This window comes from Bacillus rossius, chromosome 1 (genome assembly GCF_032445375.1).
Source record: "Bacillus rossius redtenbacheri isolate Brsri chromosome 1, Brsri_v3, whole genome shotgun sequence".
NCBI lineage: Eukaryota > Metazoa > Arthropoda > Insecta > Phasmatodea > Bacillidae > Bacillus > Bacillus rossius.
The window spans coordinates 127,310,765-127,329,295 of record NC_086330.1 but is presented as its reverse complement, the minus strand read 5'-3'; the positions used below and the strand labels follow the sequence as shown (position 1 = coordinate 127,329,295).

General features: G+C 38.0%; 1 protein-coding gene across 5 annotated transcripts in view; it reads left to right on the top strand.

Moving 5' to 3' along the window:
- The window catches only part of LOC134545329 (broad-complex core protein-like), a 164,751-nt gene extending 149,122 nt beyond the window's left edge, over positions 1 to 15,629 (top strand). For 3 of the 5 annotated variants that reach the window (XM_063388578.1, XM_063388576.1, XM_063388577.1), the window contains exon 5: positions 12,454 to 15,629. In XM_063388578.1, the coding sequence (XP_063244648.1) occupies positions 12,454 to 12,749 (296 nt within the window). In that variant the 3' untranslated portion in view covers positions 12,750 to 15,629. Of the gene's footprint in view, positions 1 to 2,237; positions 2,689 to 12,388 lie in introns of those variants that run through there. The other 2 variants (XM_063388586.1, XM_063388600.1) reach the window with 2 other exon arrangements.
- Positions 15,630 to 18,531: the final 2,902 nt, after the last annotated feature.

Genomic DNA, 18,531 nt, shown 5'->3' with positions numbered 1-18,531 from the left:
TATATCAGTGTGGTGCAACTGCCTTCTCTGCCCCACAGCTGCGGCACCACCGGAAGAAGTAATTTGGAAAATTTAAATCTGGTTTTTGCCTTTTTGTTTAGACTTCATATTTACATATCATGGACAATACACTCAAAGCAAACTCTACCAGGAAAATGTAAAATACTGTTTATTTCTAACAAAAAGGACATTTAAAAACATATGGAAGGTTAGTTAATTGGCAAACAGTTTTCCTGTCTCCCCAAATAATGTCAACAACTCACCTTGTCAGCAGCGGAAACTAGACGCTAACCCACCAGATGTGTGGCGTTGGTGACAAACCACCAACCACGCAGTACCCTTGTTATCTGAGCCCAGAATATTTCAAGTGCCTCATTGCCATTGAGGGATGTCATCCTGTGTGTGTTTTGGTTGCTATGACAATCCCTGATGTGACTCATACTTTGATGCAAGCTGTTGGCCGCGTTCCGAGACACTGATTTATAGTGTGGCTGCGTTTTGGTGTTTTCTTAATCATTTCAAATTTTAACCGTAAACAATCAGTAGCAGCAAATAATTATGCACCTACTTTTGTTGTACAGGCGATGTCAACTCACTATAATCAATAATAAGAAACATATTGTGATGGCATGATGGGCACACACTATTTTACAGTGTTTGACTCATGTCTTTTGTAAAAAGAGTTTCAGACTGGCAAACCAGTTTGAAAAAGTTGAAAATTTAGTTTGAAATTTTTTTTTGGTACTATTGAAATGCTATTTCGAGATAAACTTTGAGAACAATAAAAATACAATGGTTTGTGATGTTTACCAAAGCTAATTTATGATAAAACTATAACAGCTCAAAATTGTTTTTGAGTACTTTTATAAGAAAATTGTATCAAATGTTTTATTTAGGGATGGGCCGGTCGAATCCTCGAATCCCACCAAATCTTTAGTATTCGAAAGATTCAAAATTCAAGGGAAAAGATTCGGAATTCGAGGAAAAATATTGATGTAAAAGTAGTACTTTAAAAACTTAAATGCTTACAATTTACTTGGCCTGTTTACGTTTTCCTTGGAACACATTCTATTGAGGTACAGTAGAACCTCGTTAATACGTGATGGTCGGGACCGAGATAATCACGGATTACCGAATTTCACGGACTAGCGATTAAAAGGCCGGAAGGTCTTGTCAAGCTTCTCAGACACCGGCGTGCAGCTCGGTTAAGGCCAAGGTCATGTGACGTAACATCTCCCGAGGCTTACTGCGTCTTGGCAGCAGATGGATAAAAAATAGTAAACTCCCCATTATTCGTGTTAATTGGGACCCGCCGATGCCCGGATAATTGAAATCCTGTAAAAAAAAATAATAAACCCGGATAATCTGATCACGGTAAGGGCCGGCCTTCTTCGAATTAGTGTCTCTGCTTAAAAAAATACAGCACTGCCTAGCCATTAGTTCACGGTAATTTACAACAGCCGAAGAGAGAAAGATAAGATCGTGCTGACCTTGCACACACAAATTTTGGGTAGCCCCCCCCCCCCCCCCCCCCCCTCCGCCCTCTTCCCTTCACACAGCCGAATGCCAGCCAGACACGTCACTCGCCAGGCGCCTGCCGTGCGTTGGCGGGTGGAAAGTAACTGAGCAGCACGTGAAACAACATTCAAACAAAGGGAGACGGGAAGCAGAGGTCAGGACATCCCCCTCAAGTTTAAAGAGTGACAAATATGACAGCTGAAAGGGTCGGTACAAACAGCGTTGCAGAGTTTGGCGGCCCACACGATGGCTTGCAGTGTTTGCCGGCCGCCGGCCCGCGTGACGTTAATTTTAAGCGCTGACAATTTTTACTTCTCTTTTTTTCTGCTCTTTTAAATTGTCCCGGATTATCTGATTCCCGAATTAGCGCATCACGGATTAACGAGGTTCTTCTGTATTGTACTTTTAATTCGTTATTATATAAAAAATTATGAAGCATGTATTGATTTGGGAAACTTACTTTATATTCATGAACATGGATGCATTGTCGCTACATTGGCATTAAATAAGGCATAAATCACAGATGTATTCTCAGAATATGCTAAAAAATAAAATAAAGTACATTTAGGATCTAGAATAGTAATATGAATCTTGTTTTTTTTAAATAACTTTACCGAGAAATCTGTTACTTAGTAATACAACTATAATGCCGACTTTCATCACAAGTTACGGTCGCACATGTAGTAATAACAATGAAATAATGAATGACGTTGTTGCAGGTGTCGCCTGGGGCCGGAGGCTCGTGTGTCCCGTCTGCAGCAAGAGCTTCTGCAGCAAGGGCACGCTGCAGTGTCACATGTCCAACATCCATGGGGAGCTGCGCGGCCCGTTCCCCTGCCCACGCTGCGGCAAGCTGCTCAAGAACATGAAGAGTCTCAAGATGCACGTCTACGACATGCATGCCGTCAACTGAACTGCTTCTGCCTCCAGTAATTACTGAGTTTAGTCGGATTTCAAAACATGTCCCACTAATGTTGTCTTACGTTTGCCTAATGTGCTTCATTCCTAGACACATGCACCTATGTATTGAATCTTAAGCTTTAAAAATGGCGTGCAACATTCAATCAATTACATCCTACATTTACAAGAAAATTAACAAACATCACTGGGAAATGTATAACTAAAAATAGGTTATTAAATGAGGCATTAATATAGGATTTATCTCAAAGCAGTGGTGGCTAGTCACATAAAATAGGGATACAGTAAATAAGGCTGTAGTTTATTTCAGAAGGCCACCAGGACATCTAGGCTCTGTCTCACATACTATGTTCATTTCCTTGTCATCATTGCTAGTTCGGTAGGTTTATTCCTGTAAATTTATGTCAACAGCTCTTTTGCACTTGTTTGGTCATACATTTTGTCTCCAAATGCTTGCAAAACATTATTTGCGAGCTGCAGAAACATCACTAAAATGTCACCAAATGTAACAAGGTGGGGGTAGGTGGTTTAAATAAATGAATAACAATCCTTAAAAATTCATTAAATTAGTTGAAATCTATAGTGAGTTGTCTTAAGTTTTTAGTGGGGAAAGTATACATTTTTCAACACTTGCTTGGCTTGCTCTAACCATGAAAACTGAAAATCTTTAAATGTAAGGTTTCTTGTTTACAGAGAATAACACTCCTCCCCCTCCCCATCCTTTCCCACTCTGATAGTAGTCCTGTGCTATGAGTCATGTTCTAGCAGTCCTTCGCTAGGATTTTTGAGAGTATTTTTGGTGAATCTAAGTTATTTTACAGGTTTCAGTCACAACTTGTGGAGGTTCATACAAACACCCCAGTACAATTGGAGACTTTGTGTGTCTTTTTAACACTTTTAGATAACACTCAGTAATTAAGTAAATATCTGTTGACAAAATTTGTGACTAATCAACAAATGTTATATTATTATCATAATTAATTTACAGGAATATCCCTCAAATAATAGTTTTGGCAAGAAAATGAAATATCCAACTTGCTGTTTTAGACAGAGCCTGAACATGTCAAACACAACTTCTTTTCATTTAAAGTTGGAAGGAGCCACGGGGATGAGTGGTCAGATCACTTTCTTCAATGAAGACAATCAGGGTTCGATTCCCAGCAGTGTCAAACATGGATTTTTTGCAAGCGGGAAACATGTGTAGGTTGCAGTGAGCCGGTGGGTTTTCTCTAGATTCTTCCATTTCCCAGGTCCATTCATTCTATCAGTGCTCATTCTCAGTCGTCGGTGAGAGAATTTCCTGTATCTTTCTGATGGGGCCAAAACTTGCCCCGCTTCCAGCGACGGGGATACCATTAAATTATAGTGACATGCACTGTCTCTTGGGCCACACGCCTTTAGGCACCTGACTAGACAGGGGTGTATCTGTGTTAGTGAAGCGGGATGACAAGTATGACGCTCGCTGGTGCTTCTAGCGCGGTATCGCCTCTAAGCATAAGGCCCTGAACTGGCACACAGTCTTCTCATCATGCACAAGGCAACTATGAGATTTCAGCGGTAACCATAAAATTATATGACGGAGAAATGAAGATAAAAGTGTAATAAGGCCTTTGAGTGCTTTTAAGAATCTGTACCAGGCATTTCATGTCAAAAAATTATTTTTCACTTTCCTAAAAATACAGTTTAAAAATGAAATTTTATGAAACTATTCATCCACCCTCACTGTCTTCTTAAAAGCTTTTCATAAACAAACACCACTATGATATTAGGAGCAGTTATCAAATTACATGGTTTGTTCTGAAGCTTGCACACCATGTGTGTGCCCGGGTAAACGGGGGCCTCAACATGCTGTGCTATCACTTTAAATTAATGGAACTCATCCTGTATAAGTTCAAGAATCATGTTTATCAGTGATTGACATGTTACATTTTCTGGTAACTGCTGACATTGTCTATCTGCATGTAGCCAGCGTAGGTGAGGACTGATTGACGCCACGTGGTCGAGCTGACACAGCGATGCAGAGACATGTCTGCTCTCTTGCTCTCTCTCTCTCTCTCTCTCTCTCTCTCTCTCTCTCTCTCTCTCGCTGGTGTAAGATGAGTTTGGTGAGAATGGCAGCAGCAGGTCCATGGAGCCGTAAGGGGTGCAAATACTCGGGCCCTTGGTTGGGTATTCCAGATTTTTTTTAAGTTTGCATTTACCCTGATATAACAAACATTACAAGTTATTTGAAATAATTTGTGGGAAACCTTACAAGTAATGTGATACACACACATCATGTTTACAATTTTGTCCACAGTAACATTTGCAGTCATTAGATGTTTTTTTTAAATTGTGGGGTTTAAGGTGTTGTAATTGTTTTTAGTGTTGAAAATAAACAACTCAATAGTTAAATAAGAAAGAAAGGTGTAATTTGTATGTTGAGATTTTAGAAAGTGCCATCTGAAAGTCATAAATGGTATTAATACATGGTTAAATAAAATCACTCTTACATAAAAAAAGCTGTGTGGCCATCACGCTCCATAGAAGTGAAACTTCACACTTCAATAATCCACTTGAAGGATAAAAATAAACGTACTAAATACCATCATTTCTGTGAAATGTGATGCTGGGAGATGGCCTGAAATAGTTTGTCACACTGTTTCCATCAGGCTGTGTTCATGAGGAGCGGCGGTCAGCAGGTTTACCAACTTTTATTTTTGTAGGTTTGGAGTGTGATCTCAGCAGTTAACTATAATTATATATTTTTTATCTTAAATTGATGAAACAATATTTTTTATTGTACAAAATATACATTAACATTCTAAAAACATGTACTAACACTATTAAAAATGGCTGTACAAATTTTCACAATTGAAAACTAATTAAATTTTTAAAGAGAAAACTATTTGTCCTTCCTAGCATAGCAAAAAGTATAGCACTTTTATCTTCACTTCATTAAGGCTTGCCAGAGAATGAGTGGGGTGCTCAATATTCCTCTTCCACACCCCTCTACCATCGAGCATCCCACACCTGAATCTTGCACTTTTCGTTATTATCTGATGAGTTATCACCTTGAATCATCCTACCAGCTGTAAAGAAGTTTAACTTCAAAAATCTCTTAAGAATGACTAAATATCGCCACAGACACACTGAAGCCAGTGCTCGAGGGTTGCTAATGCACCTCTTGAACTGCCTCGAGTGGCGACCTAAGACTTTGCGGGGCCCTGGGCCATTTACTGTTACGGGGCCATCATAGTTTGAAGAGGGGCCTCACCCAGGGGGTGGGGGGGGGGGGAGTGTTCTCCCCCAGAAATTTTGAAAAATAAATTTTTAAAACAAATTTTTCAAAGCCAAATATTCTTTTTCTCATTTATCTCGAGAAATTTTTGTATTCTTTCCTAATAAATTATTCTCGGTTGGTTTTATGAATTCTTACTATCAAATTCCTGTAAAATTGCGTTATAAGAGGTAATAATATCTATGATAGATTTCCTTATACAAAAATATGAATTGGAAATGAATTACTTTGAAATTGCATGATCGAAAAAAAATTAAGTTTTTCCTTTCCCAATAACACCCATATTTTTAAAAATGAAAATTGGAAATGAAATGGGCCGGCGCGGGGCCCAAACACATGTAGCAGCGGAGCGCTGGGCTCGGCCCTGGGGTCACCTCTCGACTGCCACTCGTGCACATGCACACATGCAGTGGTGAACGCACTGGCCAGAGGCACGGTGCAGTGGGAAAGGGGTGGACAATGTCAAATTGAAGTGTGTCATACAGTTGCAGATAAATGTATGACTGAAAGAATAGTTCATCTCAGAACCAAAGGCATCTCATATTCGAGTAAATACTGTAATGTTGTATTCCTGAACCATGTTTGCTGAAAATGTTCTAGAGTGACTCGGACTTAAGGTTGTAAATAATTTACAATCACAGTCTGTAATGCACATTTGATGAATAGTTACTGGGGAAAAAAAAAAACTGTGAATTATATTTTCATTTAACTGATTTTATTTTTACATGCTTTATATTAGCTTCACCTGTATGTTTGTCTGTCCGTCTGTAACTCTTTCGACTAAGAGTGAGTGGCTCATCACTGTAAACTGTCCCACCAATTTCATTACGTTCGTTAGCCGAGCGGTCTAAGGCGCGCGACTTCTGTGACGTCAGCTTTCGGATTCAGCGATCGTGGTTTCTACTCCCGGCCACGCCGAAAAAAAAATGTTTTTTTTTTTTTTTTTTTTTTTCTCCGGTAAATTCTAAGATTATATCCATACATCTAACTGTAAATGATTCGGAGAGACTTTACCATTTCTTTGTGACGTTGCAACTCCAAATAGTTATCTCAGATGGTAATAGGTGGTGTCGGTAACTCATTTCCCTATGATAATTATACATAAATATAGTTTAAAAAACAAAAAAAACATGCTTTTAAAGAATATCAAACTAAAAAGTTAAAAATAAATATAGTTTAAAAAACTAAAGAAACATGCTTTTAAAGATTATCAAACTAAAAAGTAAAAAATAATTTTAAAATTTAATTTATGACAATAGTATATAAGCAATACTAGTATAAATGAGAAAAAAGCATGGGGCGCTTATAATACAAAAAATATGGAACAAAGCGCCTCAAGCTTTTTTCTCATTTATACTAGTATTGCTTATATACTATTGTCATAAATTAAATTTTAAAATTATTTTTTACTTTTTAGTTTGATAATCTTTAAAAGCATGTTTCTTTAGTTTTTTAAACTATATTTATTAAAAAAATATATCTTGTTGGAGTAGGTAAATGATACTTAGCAGATGAGATGTATATTTTGTGCGGCAAATGTGTGTTATTTCACATCAGTGTGTTTATAATTAGCTTTTTCTTATCTTATTGTACTTTTCTTAGTTTTTATTGATTTTTTTTTTTTTTTCACTCTGACTGAGTAAAAAGTCATGTTCATCAATCTAGTTGTTTGTTCATCAAATCTGGTGTAAAATAAATGAAAATAAATATAATTTGGTAATATGAGCAGTGTGTGTCACCTTATTTCCACTATTATTTTGTTTTTAATAGTTTCAGGTGTGAATCAGCTATTGACTTAATTTTTGATTATGTAGAGATTTGACATTTGACCACACAAACAAAGGAAACTAGCACAAATTGATTGTTGTGCAGTACAAAAGCCAAGACATAAACTAATAGAATGAGGAAACAAAAATAATTATATGGACACACTGGTCATATATATTGCTAACAACAAATCATTGTTCAGCTAACACTAACATTACCGCATAATTACCATTTCATTAAAAAAAACTGCTTATTTCCGCGTATGTATAAAATGTATTTAAAGTAATGCTATTTTTTTATTTTAAAACATTTTGATTTTTTTTTTTACTATGAAGCAAGGGTAACCAACCACACTTCTGTCACATCAGCATAGAGCCTACTGGAGTTAGTAAATATGCTTTATGTATTTAGGCGGTTCCATTTTTGGCAAAGATGCTGCTGCATCTAGGATATTTGTGGTAAAAATCGGTGGATATTAAAGGTCTGCTGGAGTGCATTGAAACCAAATAGTCAATTTCATTAATAATGTTAGTTAGACAGTATTGTTTGCTAAGTCACAAAATGTTGTGGTAAAATACAGCTAATATTTACGTGTTTTTTGTGTTGGTCCAGTGAGTGTTGTTTGCATGTGTAAGATAATGAGCTGACACGTTGGTAAAACATTCAAATTGTATTTTAATTATAGTTTTTGAACACAGTGTCACTTCTGTCCATGTTACAAATTTAGGATACAATTAAATAAGATAGTGGGCATTAGAAAAGTAACTAAATGTTCTACTTACATGAATTATCTTTTAATGATAACAAAATAAACAAGTGTGTTGTTATTTTCATCAGATGGACCTACCTTTTTTTCCGTTTATTTTTTCTTATTTTGCAATAAAATTTTTTTTTCATATATTACACCGAAATTGCCATAAAAAACAGTGTTCCTGAGCTTTGCAGTTAACATATATGTTCTTGATTATAATTTTGTATTAATCAGTTGAAGGTTTTGTGTAGCATTTGGTGAAAGAGAGGAGGACAGACGTATCTCCTTCGCCTTTTCTTTCTTTTAAGATACCAGGAGTAAAGGTCTGTTGAGAGATTTGCTGGAAAGTGATCTGTAACCCTGCTTATTTGATATCATACATGAAAATAATAGTGTAAATAGAAAGGTAGGATTATTTTTTTTTTCTTTTGTTAAAATTTGTGACTGCATGTCGTAGTTTAGAACCATGCCGTAGAGTTGCCTATAGATATTAATGTTTGGTTATCAGTACAGAATTGTAATTATCGTTTTGGTTATTGTTTCGTTAGCTGTGATTAAAGAAGCTGAAAGCCAAAAGACCATAATGGAGAACTAAACACAATTTTAAGAATCCCGCTATAAACATTAACCATGTAATAATGCACACTGGACATTCAAAGTTTGAGTTACATGTTCTGCAATTAATGTTTTGTGAATTTTACACTATATATGTCCAGTAATTTCCATAGTATTCAGAGAATCTACAAGATAATAATTTTTTTTTTCAATGTTATATTTCAAATATGCTTTAGAAAACAACAAGAATAATTATTCTATTAGTATTAGTACAGTAGAACCCCGATTATCCGCGACTCGATCATCCGATTCGCGGATTAACCGCGATTTATGTCCATCAAGTCCAATTTTTTAGTTACATATAACCAAAGATTCAAAATGTATGTAAATGTTAAAATACTTTGCAAAATGTATGTTGGTCAAAGTACTTTGACTCAGTTATGTTTATATACACAGAAAGTTTTAAAAAAAATACTATTACATACATACGTATGTAAATAATATTTTTGTGTTTCATGTTACGTGAATAGATTATACACTGGTGCACGATTCCACGTTCGCATGACCGGACTGTACACTCCCGCGCGCAGCACGGCGCCGTGCCACAGAGATTACCCGGCGCATGGAGACAGTCCATTCCATTAGTGTACGTTGTTGAAGCGTGAAGGTGGTGATAATTTTATGTATTGTAACAGTGATCTGCATTCCGACGGATTATACCGTAGTGTTGTGCGGAAGTGTTGAGCGCAACATTTCATCATGTCATCAAATGAACAGAAAAGAAAGCGAGTGGTACTGTCCATCGACAGCAAAACAAAAATTATAGAAAGATTTCAGAGTGGAGAAACGATTGCAAACTTGCGACTGAGTTTAATGTTGGTAACACAACAGTGCGCGACATCATAAAAAATCGCGAAAAAATCCTTCAGTTTGCTTCATAGGCTGACACTTCAAGTGGATTTAATAAACGCAAGACGATGAAAGAATCCACATTTAGCAGCTTGGACACTTGTTTGTTTGAATGGTTTCAACAGAAAAGGTCGGAGGGTGTACCATTAAGTGGCGTAATTTTATCACAGCAGACGTAAATTTTTTTAAAAAAACTAGGCTTGATAGAAGAACCATTTTCCTGTTATATTACTTCTCCGTTATTTTATGAGCACCGACTGTACGGAAGTGTGTGTGTTGCAACTAGTGCTTGGCACGCAAGATAAATTCAGCCTATATCACTTGCTGACGCGGCGCAGTGATACGACGGTGTTTGTTTATTTCAAAACTCAGCTAAGAGTGAACGGAGAATAGATATAACGACCCCTCACGGTTCCCGAGATTAGGGTCGTTATAGAGAGGTGGTCGTTATAAGATTTTCGACCCATCTGCAACACTAAGTCATAATAGGCCGTTTTTGCACTAATTCCACGTTCAGCAAGCTAAAAATAAAAAATCTAACATTTTAAATTCATATAAATAAAGGGGGATAAAAACACCGTGAATTATACGAGACAGAGACACCGTTTCAAAACCATCAAATCAAGTCTCAATGCACTGGTATGAAAAATCTTATCTCGAAAAGAATTTTGAAGGCAGTCGTTCTGTAAAACAATAACCAGCCCGATGGTGTTACTGACAACAGAGCAATGAGCTAAGTGTGGCAGCGTCGCTTACGGGCGATGAAAAGAATGCGTGACCTTGGCAGCTATCAGCTGTCTTGGGCCCTCGGACTGGCGGGCGGCTAGTCACACACCTCGGTGCAACAACGACTCGCGTGCCGTCTCCGCACACGAAAGACATAAAAACCACTGCTGCCCAAGCACTAAGCAGTCCGCTTCTATGTCAACAACGCACACGCACACAAATAATGTGTATATATGTAATCTCCGAATGTCCACAGATGGCTGTCTGTGGTCTAATGACCTTTGAGGCAAGCATGACTCGGCTAACCGCGATTTTCGATTATCCGACTCACTCGTCCCCTTCATTAACACGGATAATCGGGGTTCTACTGTATTAGCTTACAAGTGAATTAGGAGAATGCACGGACACAGTTGTGGCATTACTGTGACACAATAGAGATGGGCAAAGCAACACAATGAAGTGTGTCGATACACAACACACAGAGGAGTTATTACTTGTACGTGACGTAGCAGGTGGAGGGAGATTGTTTGTGTGAGGATTCATGATGCAAAGTGTGTGAGAATTTGCGATGCAATGTCTGCTGTGCGGTCGAGCCATCAGACAGTGTGCTTCTTGAAACAGGAGACAATGTACAAGTCGAGACACTTGCCTGATGCCAAGGTTGCACTGCGCTGTGTGCTTAGTTTCTCATGTGTGTTTTATTTCTAAGTATATTGTAACAGTAAATAAAGTAAAAATTTAACTAGAAAAAGAAAAATGTAATTTAATAAATATAGTCATCTATGATAAAAGCATAGGTGAAACATTTGGTTTTAACATTGTATATTTATTTTTTATTTGTATTAACAGACTGAAAAAAGTTATGTAGATTTAATAGTTCCAATTTTATTGTCTTTTGTTTTGATACATAGAATTTGTTATATGCCACAATTTGAGTAATTTTATGTATCTACTAGCTGCAGTACCCAGTGTTGCCCGGGCTGAACACAGGGTGAAGGGGAACTGTTTAGAGATCAGATGTAGTTAGTAGGTAATTGTCTTCTTAATTTGAATGTCAAGTGTGCAAAATAATTTATATCACTTTCAGATCCCGACAGATGTTGTTCTGCCAGTTTATAGTTATTTACCTGTCTGTATGTAATCTAGACTCTATAAAGCAATTGAGAAAGAAAAAAAAAATGAAAAATAAGAGATTACTAATATTGAAAAGATTACATTATTTAGCTAATGCTCGGCATGCATTGCAATGCCTCATTCAGTTTTGTTTTGTAATATGTTTGAAGTAGTTACACATATACAAATAATCTATCCATGTCTCTAAATATAGATTTATCTCTATCTACATCTATAGTCCTATATATCTATGTATCTCTCTATCTGTATTTATCTCTTTATATCTACATATATACCTCACACTATCTCTATGTATTCTATATGAGGGTACTGATTGCTTTGTTGTTAATATCACACAGGTGTTTTTTACTTGTATGGGAAAATTAAGAATGATAAGGCATCTAGTGTGGCAACAATGTTAATAGGCAATAGGAAATAAACTTCTAGCGCCTGCGGCATTGTCAACACACACTTCGTACGTGTACTGCATGTTGTATCTAACCCCCTCCAACGCATTTGATTCTAAATTGGACTTTTAGTAAGGATCCCTAATGTTATTGATAATATAATATAGCCTATAGCCTTCCTCAATAAATGTACTATCCAACACTGAAAGAATTTTTCAAATCGGACCAGTGGTTCCTGAGATTAGCGCGTTCAAACAAACAAACAAACAAACTCTTCAGCTTTATAATATTAGTATAGATACAAGATACAAGTGACATATTCAAAATTCTATTAGTAAATAAAAATGATAAGAACGCATATTTAATTTAAAGTTTTCTTAATGAAATTGGTCGAAATATTAAGTTATGAAATGGTGGCTGAGGTTTGCTTGCCCGTGGTTCCAGGCCCCTCGCCGGCGGCACACTGCTGGCTGTGCCGCCGCTCGTTCGCCAACCGGTCCAACCTGAAGGTTCACGTGCGGGACATCCACGCGGGGAGCGCTGGCCCGCTCCGCTGCCCGCTCTGTGCCCTGCTCACCAAGAACAAGAGCTCTCTGCGCATGCACGTGTACCGCGTCCACAACAGTCGGCTGACCGGCTCCGGCTTGCGGAGGCTGGAGTAGACGCTGGCGGCGCTCGCTGTTACCACCCTGCCGCACACGGCATGTTCCACCCTAGCCCTGGGCCTTTTACTTTTGTGGAGGCCCCCTCTCCCGGAAAAATGGAAAAATTAACTCTTTCAAACAAAATATTGAGCCCACCGTGAACTTAAATTTTGACTAAGGTTTTGCTGGTTTACTTTAATAAATATTGATATTCTTTCCTGATTAATTATATTCAGGTCAGTTTTATAAATGCTCACAATTTCCAGTGGAATATTGCATAATTATATGTACATGGAAATAAAATATTTGATAGTTTTTTCTAAAACGAAATCATGAATTTAAAGTTTGTATTGGCCAGCACTTTAATTTTTATTTTCCCATTAATGTCCAGATTTTAAAAAAGAATACTCGACAAACAAATGAAATAAAAATGTAAAAAGTTGGCGCGGGCCTCTGGCAGTCGCCCACCTTGCCTACCCTGGAGCCACCCTTGCTGTACTGTTCGGGATCAGTGACTTTTGTACATTATCTAACTTCAGTATAGCTAGACAGGAATCAGTGTGAAAAAGTAACTTGTTAGGAAACAGGAATCACTGTCACTGAAATGAAAACCAACAATAACAAAAACTCTGTGATCGAACTAGAAAAGAGCCAGCAGCGCAGTTATGTGACGTGACGATCGAGGTCAACTTTCAGAATCCAATAAAAAAAAACAATGCGGGCGGCTCAATGGAGCCAGATTACAGAATTTGCCAAATCATAGTATGCCAGGTTAAATATATTTTCACAATAATTGATTTATTTCAATTATAATATAGCAATATATTATAGTACCTCAGAGGAAAAGGACACCATGTCCAATTGCATTTAGAGGTACAGAACACGATGTGTACTTGACTCAATACTTGCTCTCCTGTAAAATTACAATTAAGTGACATGGTGACCTTTACCTCTGGGCTACAGCATCGCAAATTACATTTTTTAACAATATATGTTTCACATGTTATCTGCTCCTGGTAAAACCTCAGACAAATATTTGTGATTAGAATTTTCACTTAGCTTATTGTGTTGGCGTCACTCTCAGTTATTTTGTGTTTTCACGGCTGGGTGATTTATACAAGATTTTACTTTTGTATTCATATTTTCAAAATATTTCTTCATAAAGATCTTAAATTAACTAAACAAAACCGAGCACTGCTGCGGAAGTCAAGTTTTAATGTAGTTTAGTTTGGTTGTACTGACTGACTGAGTTGTCAATTAGTAATAATAGATTATATTTTATATTCTATTAGTTTTTTTGCATATAGTGTTTGCAAGGCTGAAAGTTTTCTTAGTTTGAATGAAATGACATTTCAGTTCAGTTTAATTAATTGCATCAATTGAATCACTTTTGAGTGTACAAATTTGCACAGTTATATTGGACAAGCCTTGTTATACAAAAATTCAGTCAATAAAACAATATTTCTTCTTACCTTTATGCTATCTGAAATGCTGCCACTGTCATGGTAGTGAATTTCACTGACAGCAATATCATGTAAAAACAAAATTTAAAAGCTGCTCTGAACACTAAAATGACAAATTTATGTGTATACATATTGATTATAGCACAAAATATTCATCGATAGAATAAAAATAGTGAGCAATCAAAAAGTATTTTATTTGTTCTTTAAAGAGTTACCTGTTTGAGAAACAGCTTATTGTATAGCTTGCTTACTGAGTATGAATGTATTTTTTTATGATGATGCAAGTGGCATATGTACGTAAATATTTAATTTTTTTATTTTTGTTCTTATTGTGCTTATGAAGAGAAATTTTTTTTATCTGAACTAACATAGGGTTTTTGAATACAAAGAAAAGTAGTGTGTAATGTATTTGCATGTTAGAGGCTATAATTGAGAGCTTTTAAAATTGACCACCAAGCTTTTGTCTGCGATAGACATGTGGAAGTTGTAGTTTTTTTTTGTCACTTTTTTGTGTACTCAAAAGTGTGTGATTGCAATAGCAAATTGTTGACTTGCTGCTGTTGCAAATGAATGTCTGTTCAAAAGGTGTTGTTTTCCTTCCAAAAATAGAAGTTAATTGTATTAATTTTACATTACTGTGCTCCCTCTGGTCACACGGGTCCTTTTGCTTCGTCGATGCCCCATAAGTGCAGGTTCCATGAATGTGAGACCCACATACTGCCCATGCAAACTAGTACAGTGCATTGAACTACCGCCATTATCAATCGGTCGACTATCGCCCGAGTGATGGTTGGCCCTAAGGGTTTTTCTATTTTTGTCGATGAAAAGAAGTGCAACAGACCAGTCAGTTAATGATTGTCAACGCTAACATATCTGTTTACTGTAAGAGAACTTAATATTAAAGGATTTATTTAGCAATAAGACTGTGAAGGCATTGAATGTGTGCAGTGGTCCACGCAGCATCCAAGTCGCAATTCCCCTCACCCCCCTATAATTCACAGTGTGTGTTTAGCAAGCTCCAAGGATGGTTGTTTTTGGACAGATGTTAGGGCAGTATTAGTAATTAGGCAGAGATAATGTTTTGTCGTTAAATGACTAGCAGAAGTAGATTCCAGCAGGCCACAAGCCTCACATGCGCCGGGGGAGTGGTTAATTGCGACCGAGGTCCCATGTTCGAGTCTCAGCTAATGTAAGAGCACTGAGCAACCAGTCCATGTACAGGGAAGAACAGTGTTAAGTGAATAAAAGGCATTACCATCACAGCAATAGTAAGTTCTTTCAAAACCACTTCTCTCTCAGTGCAGCTGCTAGCCTCTTGTTAGTGTTCAGATGACCACCGCTTAACCTAATACTCGTACTTGCGAGGGTTTTATCACCCAGTACTGGTTTCTTGCCTTATGGCTCTTTCACTGCTTCACTCATCATGGAGTTGTCACTGGAATGCGACCGTGAGCTGAATTTAACCGAAGCATGAGAGATTTTAACTTCGTCCCAGTGGTAGGCACACACAGCCCCCACAAGTGTCCTGCCTTACAGTTTTCAGAGTACGTGATGATTCACAGGTTTTAGTGTCTTTGTGAAAAGAGTTTATGTTGTGTGTTTAGATGTCAAACTTTTATTTTAATATAAGCCATGTCGCTGGCTATCACTTCCGCTATGTTTATATGGTTCCTAATGAATCTTCAACCACCGGGCTTACTAAATAACGTCCCACGCAATTGTTGAGCTACGGCAGGAGCAGCGTCACATGGGTCAGTAACCCTCGCAACTTGTTTTGCGGAACACGTAGTCATCAGTTATCGTTCACCAGCCCAACAGGAAGCATATCATGATGGGCCCTGGTTCCATGTAGAGGCAGGGCACGACCAAGTAAGAGCCGCATAGTGTTTTGAATGAATCTAACGCTTACCAGAACACCCAGTGTAATTATTAAATAGTTCTAGTAGTGTTGACATCGACCGGGGCTACGCCCTCCTAAAGCCCGATGTGCCTCACGTCTCGCCATTGCAGGCCCCTCCTCCCACCACCACCCTCTATGACCCGGGTGTTTCAAACCACCCGCCGTAGTGTGTGTGTGCGTGTGTCGGCCCGTGCCCACCGGTGTGACGTCAGTGCTTCGCTCCCGAATGATGCTGAGCGAGGACGAATATTCCCAAGGCAGACTATGTGTTTTCTCGTATAATCGTCGCACATTTTATTCTAAAATCAGGTTTGAAAAGTAGGGGTGCGACGAATATGCGGAAAAAAAATTTTGTCAGGTAAAGTTATTCATAAAAACAAAACCCGTTCATAGAAAGTACATTTATTTAAAAAAAAAGGTGGAGTATACAAGAGCACGCCAAACAATCTATATTAATAATTCCTTAAACAAAAACCTTTCTTCAACTTTAAATAGAAAAACCAAAACTCTAACGTGAACGCAAGCCACGTGAATCTGACGTAAACTAACGTGTCGTAGTACACACTTGCCATGAAAGAATGCGGGCTATCAAATGTAGTTAACTCGGCACCTGACAGAGAGCGCGCGTTGCATCCAATCGGCGAGATATCGATATTCGACTACGTGCGCGCGCTCTATACGGGAAGCAAAATAACCAAACATGAATGATGCGCTGGCTACATTTTTATAAGCGGTACGCCGCTGTAACACAGACAATCAGATAAAGAAATACAGTTTAAAAACGTCTTTAAAAGAAAATTTACACGTCAGACAACTTTGTATTTCCATTAATTAAATAAATAAGTGGTAATGACCGAAATTAAATTTTAGATTATACTTACACCGCGGCGATGCAGACGATCCAATAAAGGAAATTACGTTTAAAAACGTCTTTATAAGAAAATTTACACGTCAAACAACTTCGTATTTTTCCGTTAATTTATTAAGTAAGTGGTAATGACCGAATAAATATTAGATTTCTACTTTAAAATACATCGTTTTATACGGAAAAGATACCTACACAAAGCGCTCGGCATCTACTAGCGGGACCAAAAACATCATGCGACGTTTACGCGAGAAGTTTTTTATCCCAATTTTGACAGCTTAAAATATGGTTGCGACGATTACGCGCGTGCGACGATTATGCGATAAAACACGGTATATTTTAATATTAAATTAGTTATGTAATTTTATTGTTTACAGCCAGTAGACTAATTAAGGGTTTATGTATGTTCATTCCTTTTCCGGGGGCACACTTTATTTAAATACATGTTAACAGTCGTTGGCCAGATGTGAGTGGTGGACCCGCCTTGAGGGCACTCCGGAAGGGAGTCTGTCGCCGCCGCTGCCTGAAGGAAGGAGCTTCACGCGCAAGTTGTCTGCAACTCTCCACTATTACATATCCGCGTCCATCTAGCTATTTCATGTATATACAGCCTTTTCTTTAACTTCAGGACTTACCTCGGGCAGTAGACTGCTTTATTTAAGTTTTATTTAATTAACATATCAGTGTCTTTTGTGCACGTGGCCACGCGGGGAGAAGACTGAGGCGTGTGGGCCGCCTTCGATAGCCTACCTTATTGTGTGTTTTAATAAATAGCGTGACCCCCGCTGAGAGGGTATGTAATTACGTGCTTTTATTGATACTGGGGGACATGGGCATCGTCACAGCCCTGAGAATAGAGTCGCCGGGTCCACATGCTTGTAACACATGTGGTGGCCCCCTAGGTATAAAGCCAAGTACATATATTTGAAAATATGAACCGCCTTTGCAATAGCAGTGCCCTGGGGGGCTGACATCCTGGGGTAGGTTTACCTGACCCACATCTTAATGCTTTGGCTGCCACGTGGCTACTCAGAACAATAAAAACATACATTGGAAGGTATTTGTATGTTTGAGAAATATATTAACGTAATGTAAAATTGAGTTAGTAATAACAGTTTTAAGATAATTTTTTTTAGTACATACATTTTGGTACAAACTCCATGTTAAATAAGTTACATTCATTAATTTAATATTTTAATAGATTATATTTTTTGATTTAAGTTAAAATTTGATTTTTAAAAAATGTTGATTTATTTCATGATTTTAAGTGCGTTTTGGTGCTATATGGTGTATTAACTTGCAGTGCAGTGTTGTACAGTGTATTGACACTGACATTGTCCCGGACTGCGCCCTTCTGAGCCCGATGTGCCACCACCTCCCCTCTAACCAGCTGCAAGCCCCCTCCTTCCACCACCACCCTCTATGACCCCGGCGTTTAACCGCCCGCCAAAGTGTGTATGTGTGTGTGTGTGTGTGTGTGTGTGTGTGTCGGCCCGCACCCACCATAAAGCACCACCAGCCCCTTAGAATTGTCGCGGGACTCGAACCCGAGACCCCGGCCGACAGCAGTACCTATTAATATAGTGCTCAGTCACTTTCTGGAACACCATGTGTCAGTAGCGCTCTGGACTTGTCTTGCGGCGCTGCCACTGTATTTGCTTGAACCTCATTATGCTATTTTTTTATTTAATCTGTATGTTTTGCAACCTTTCTTG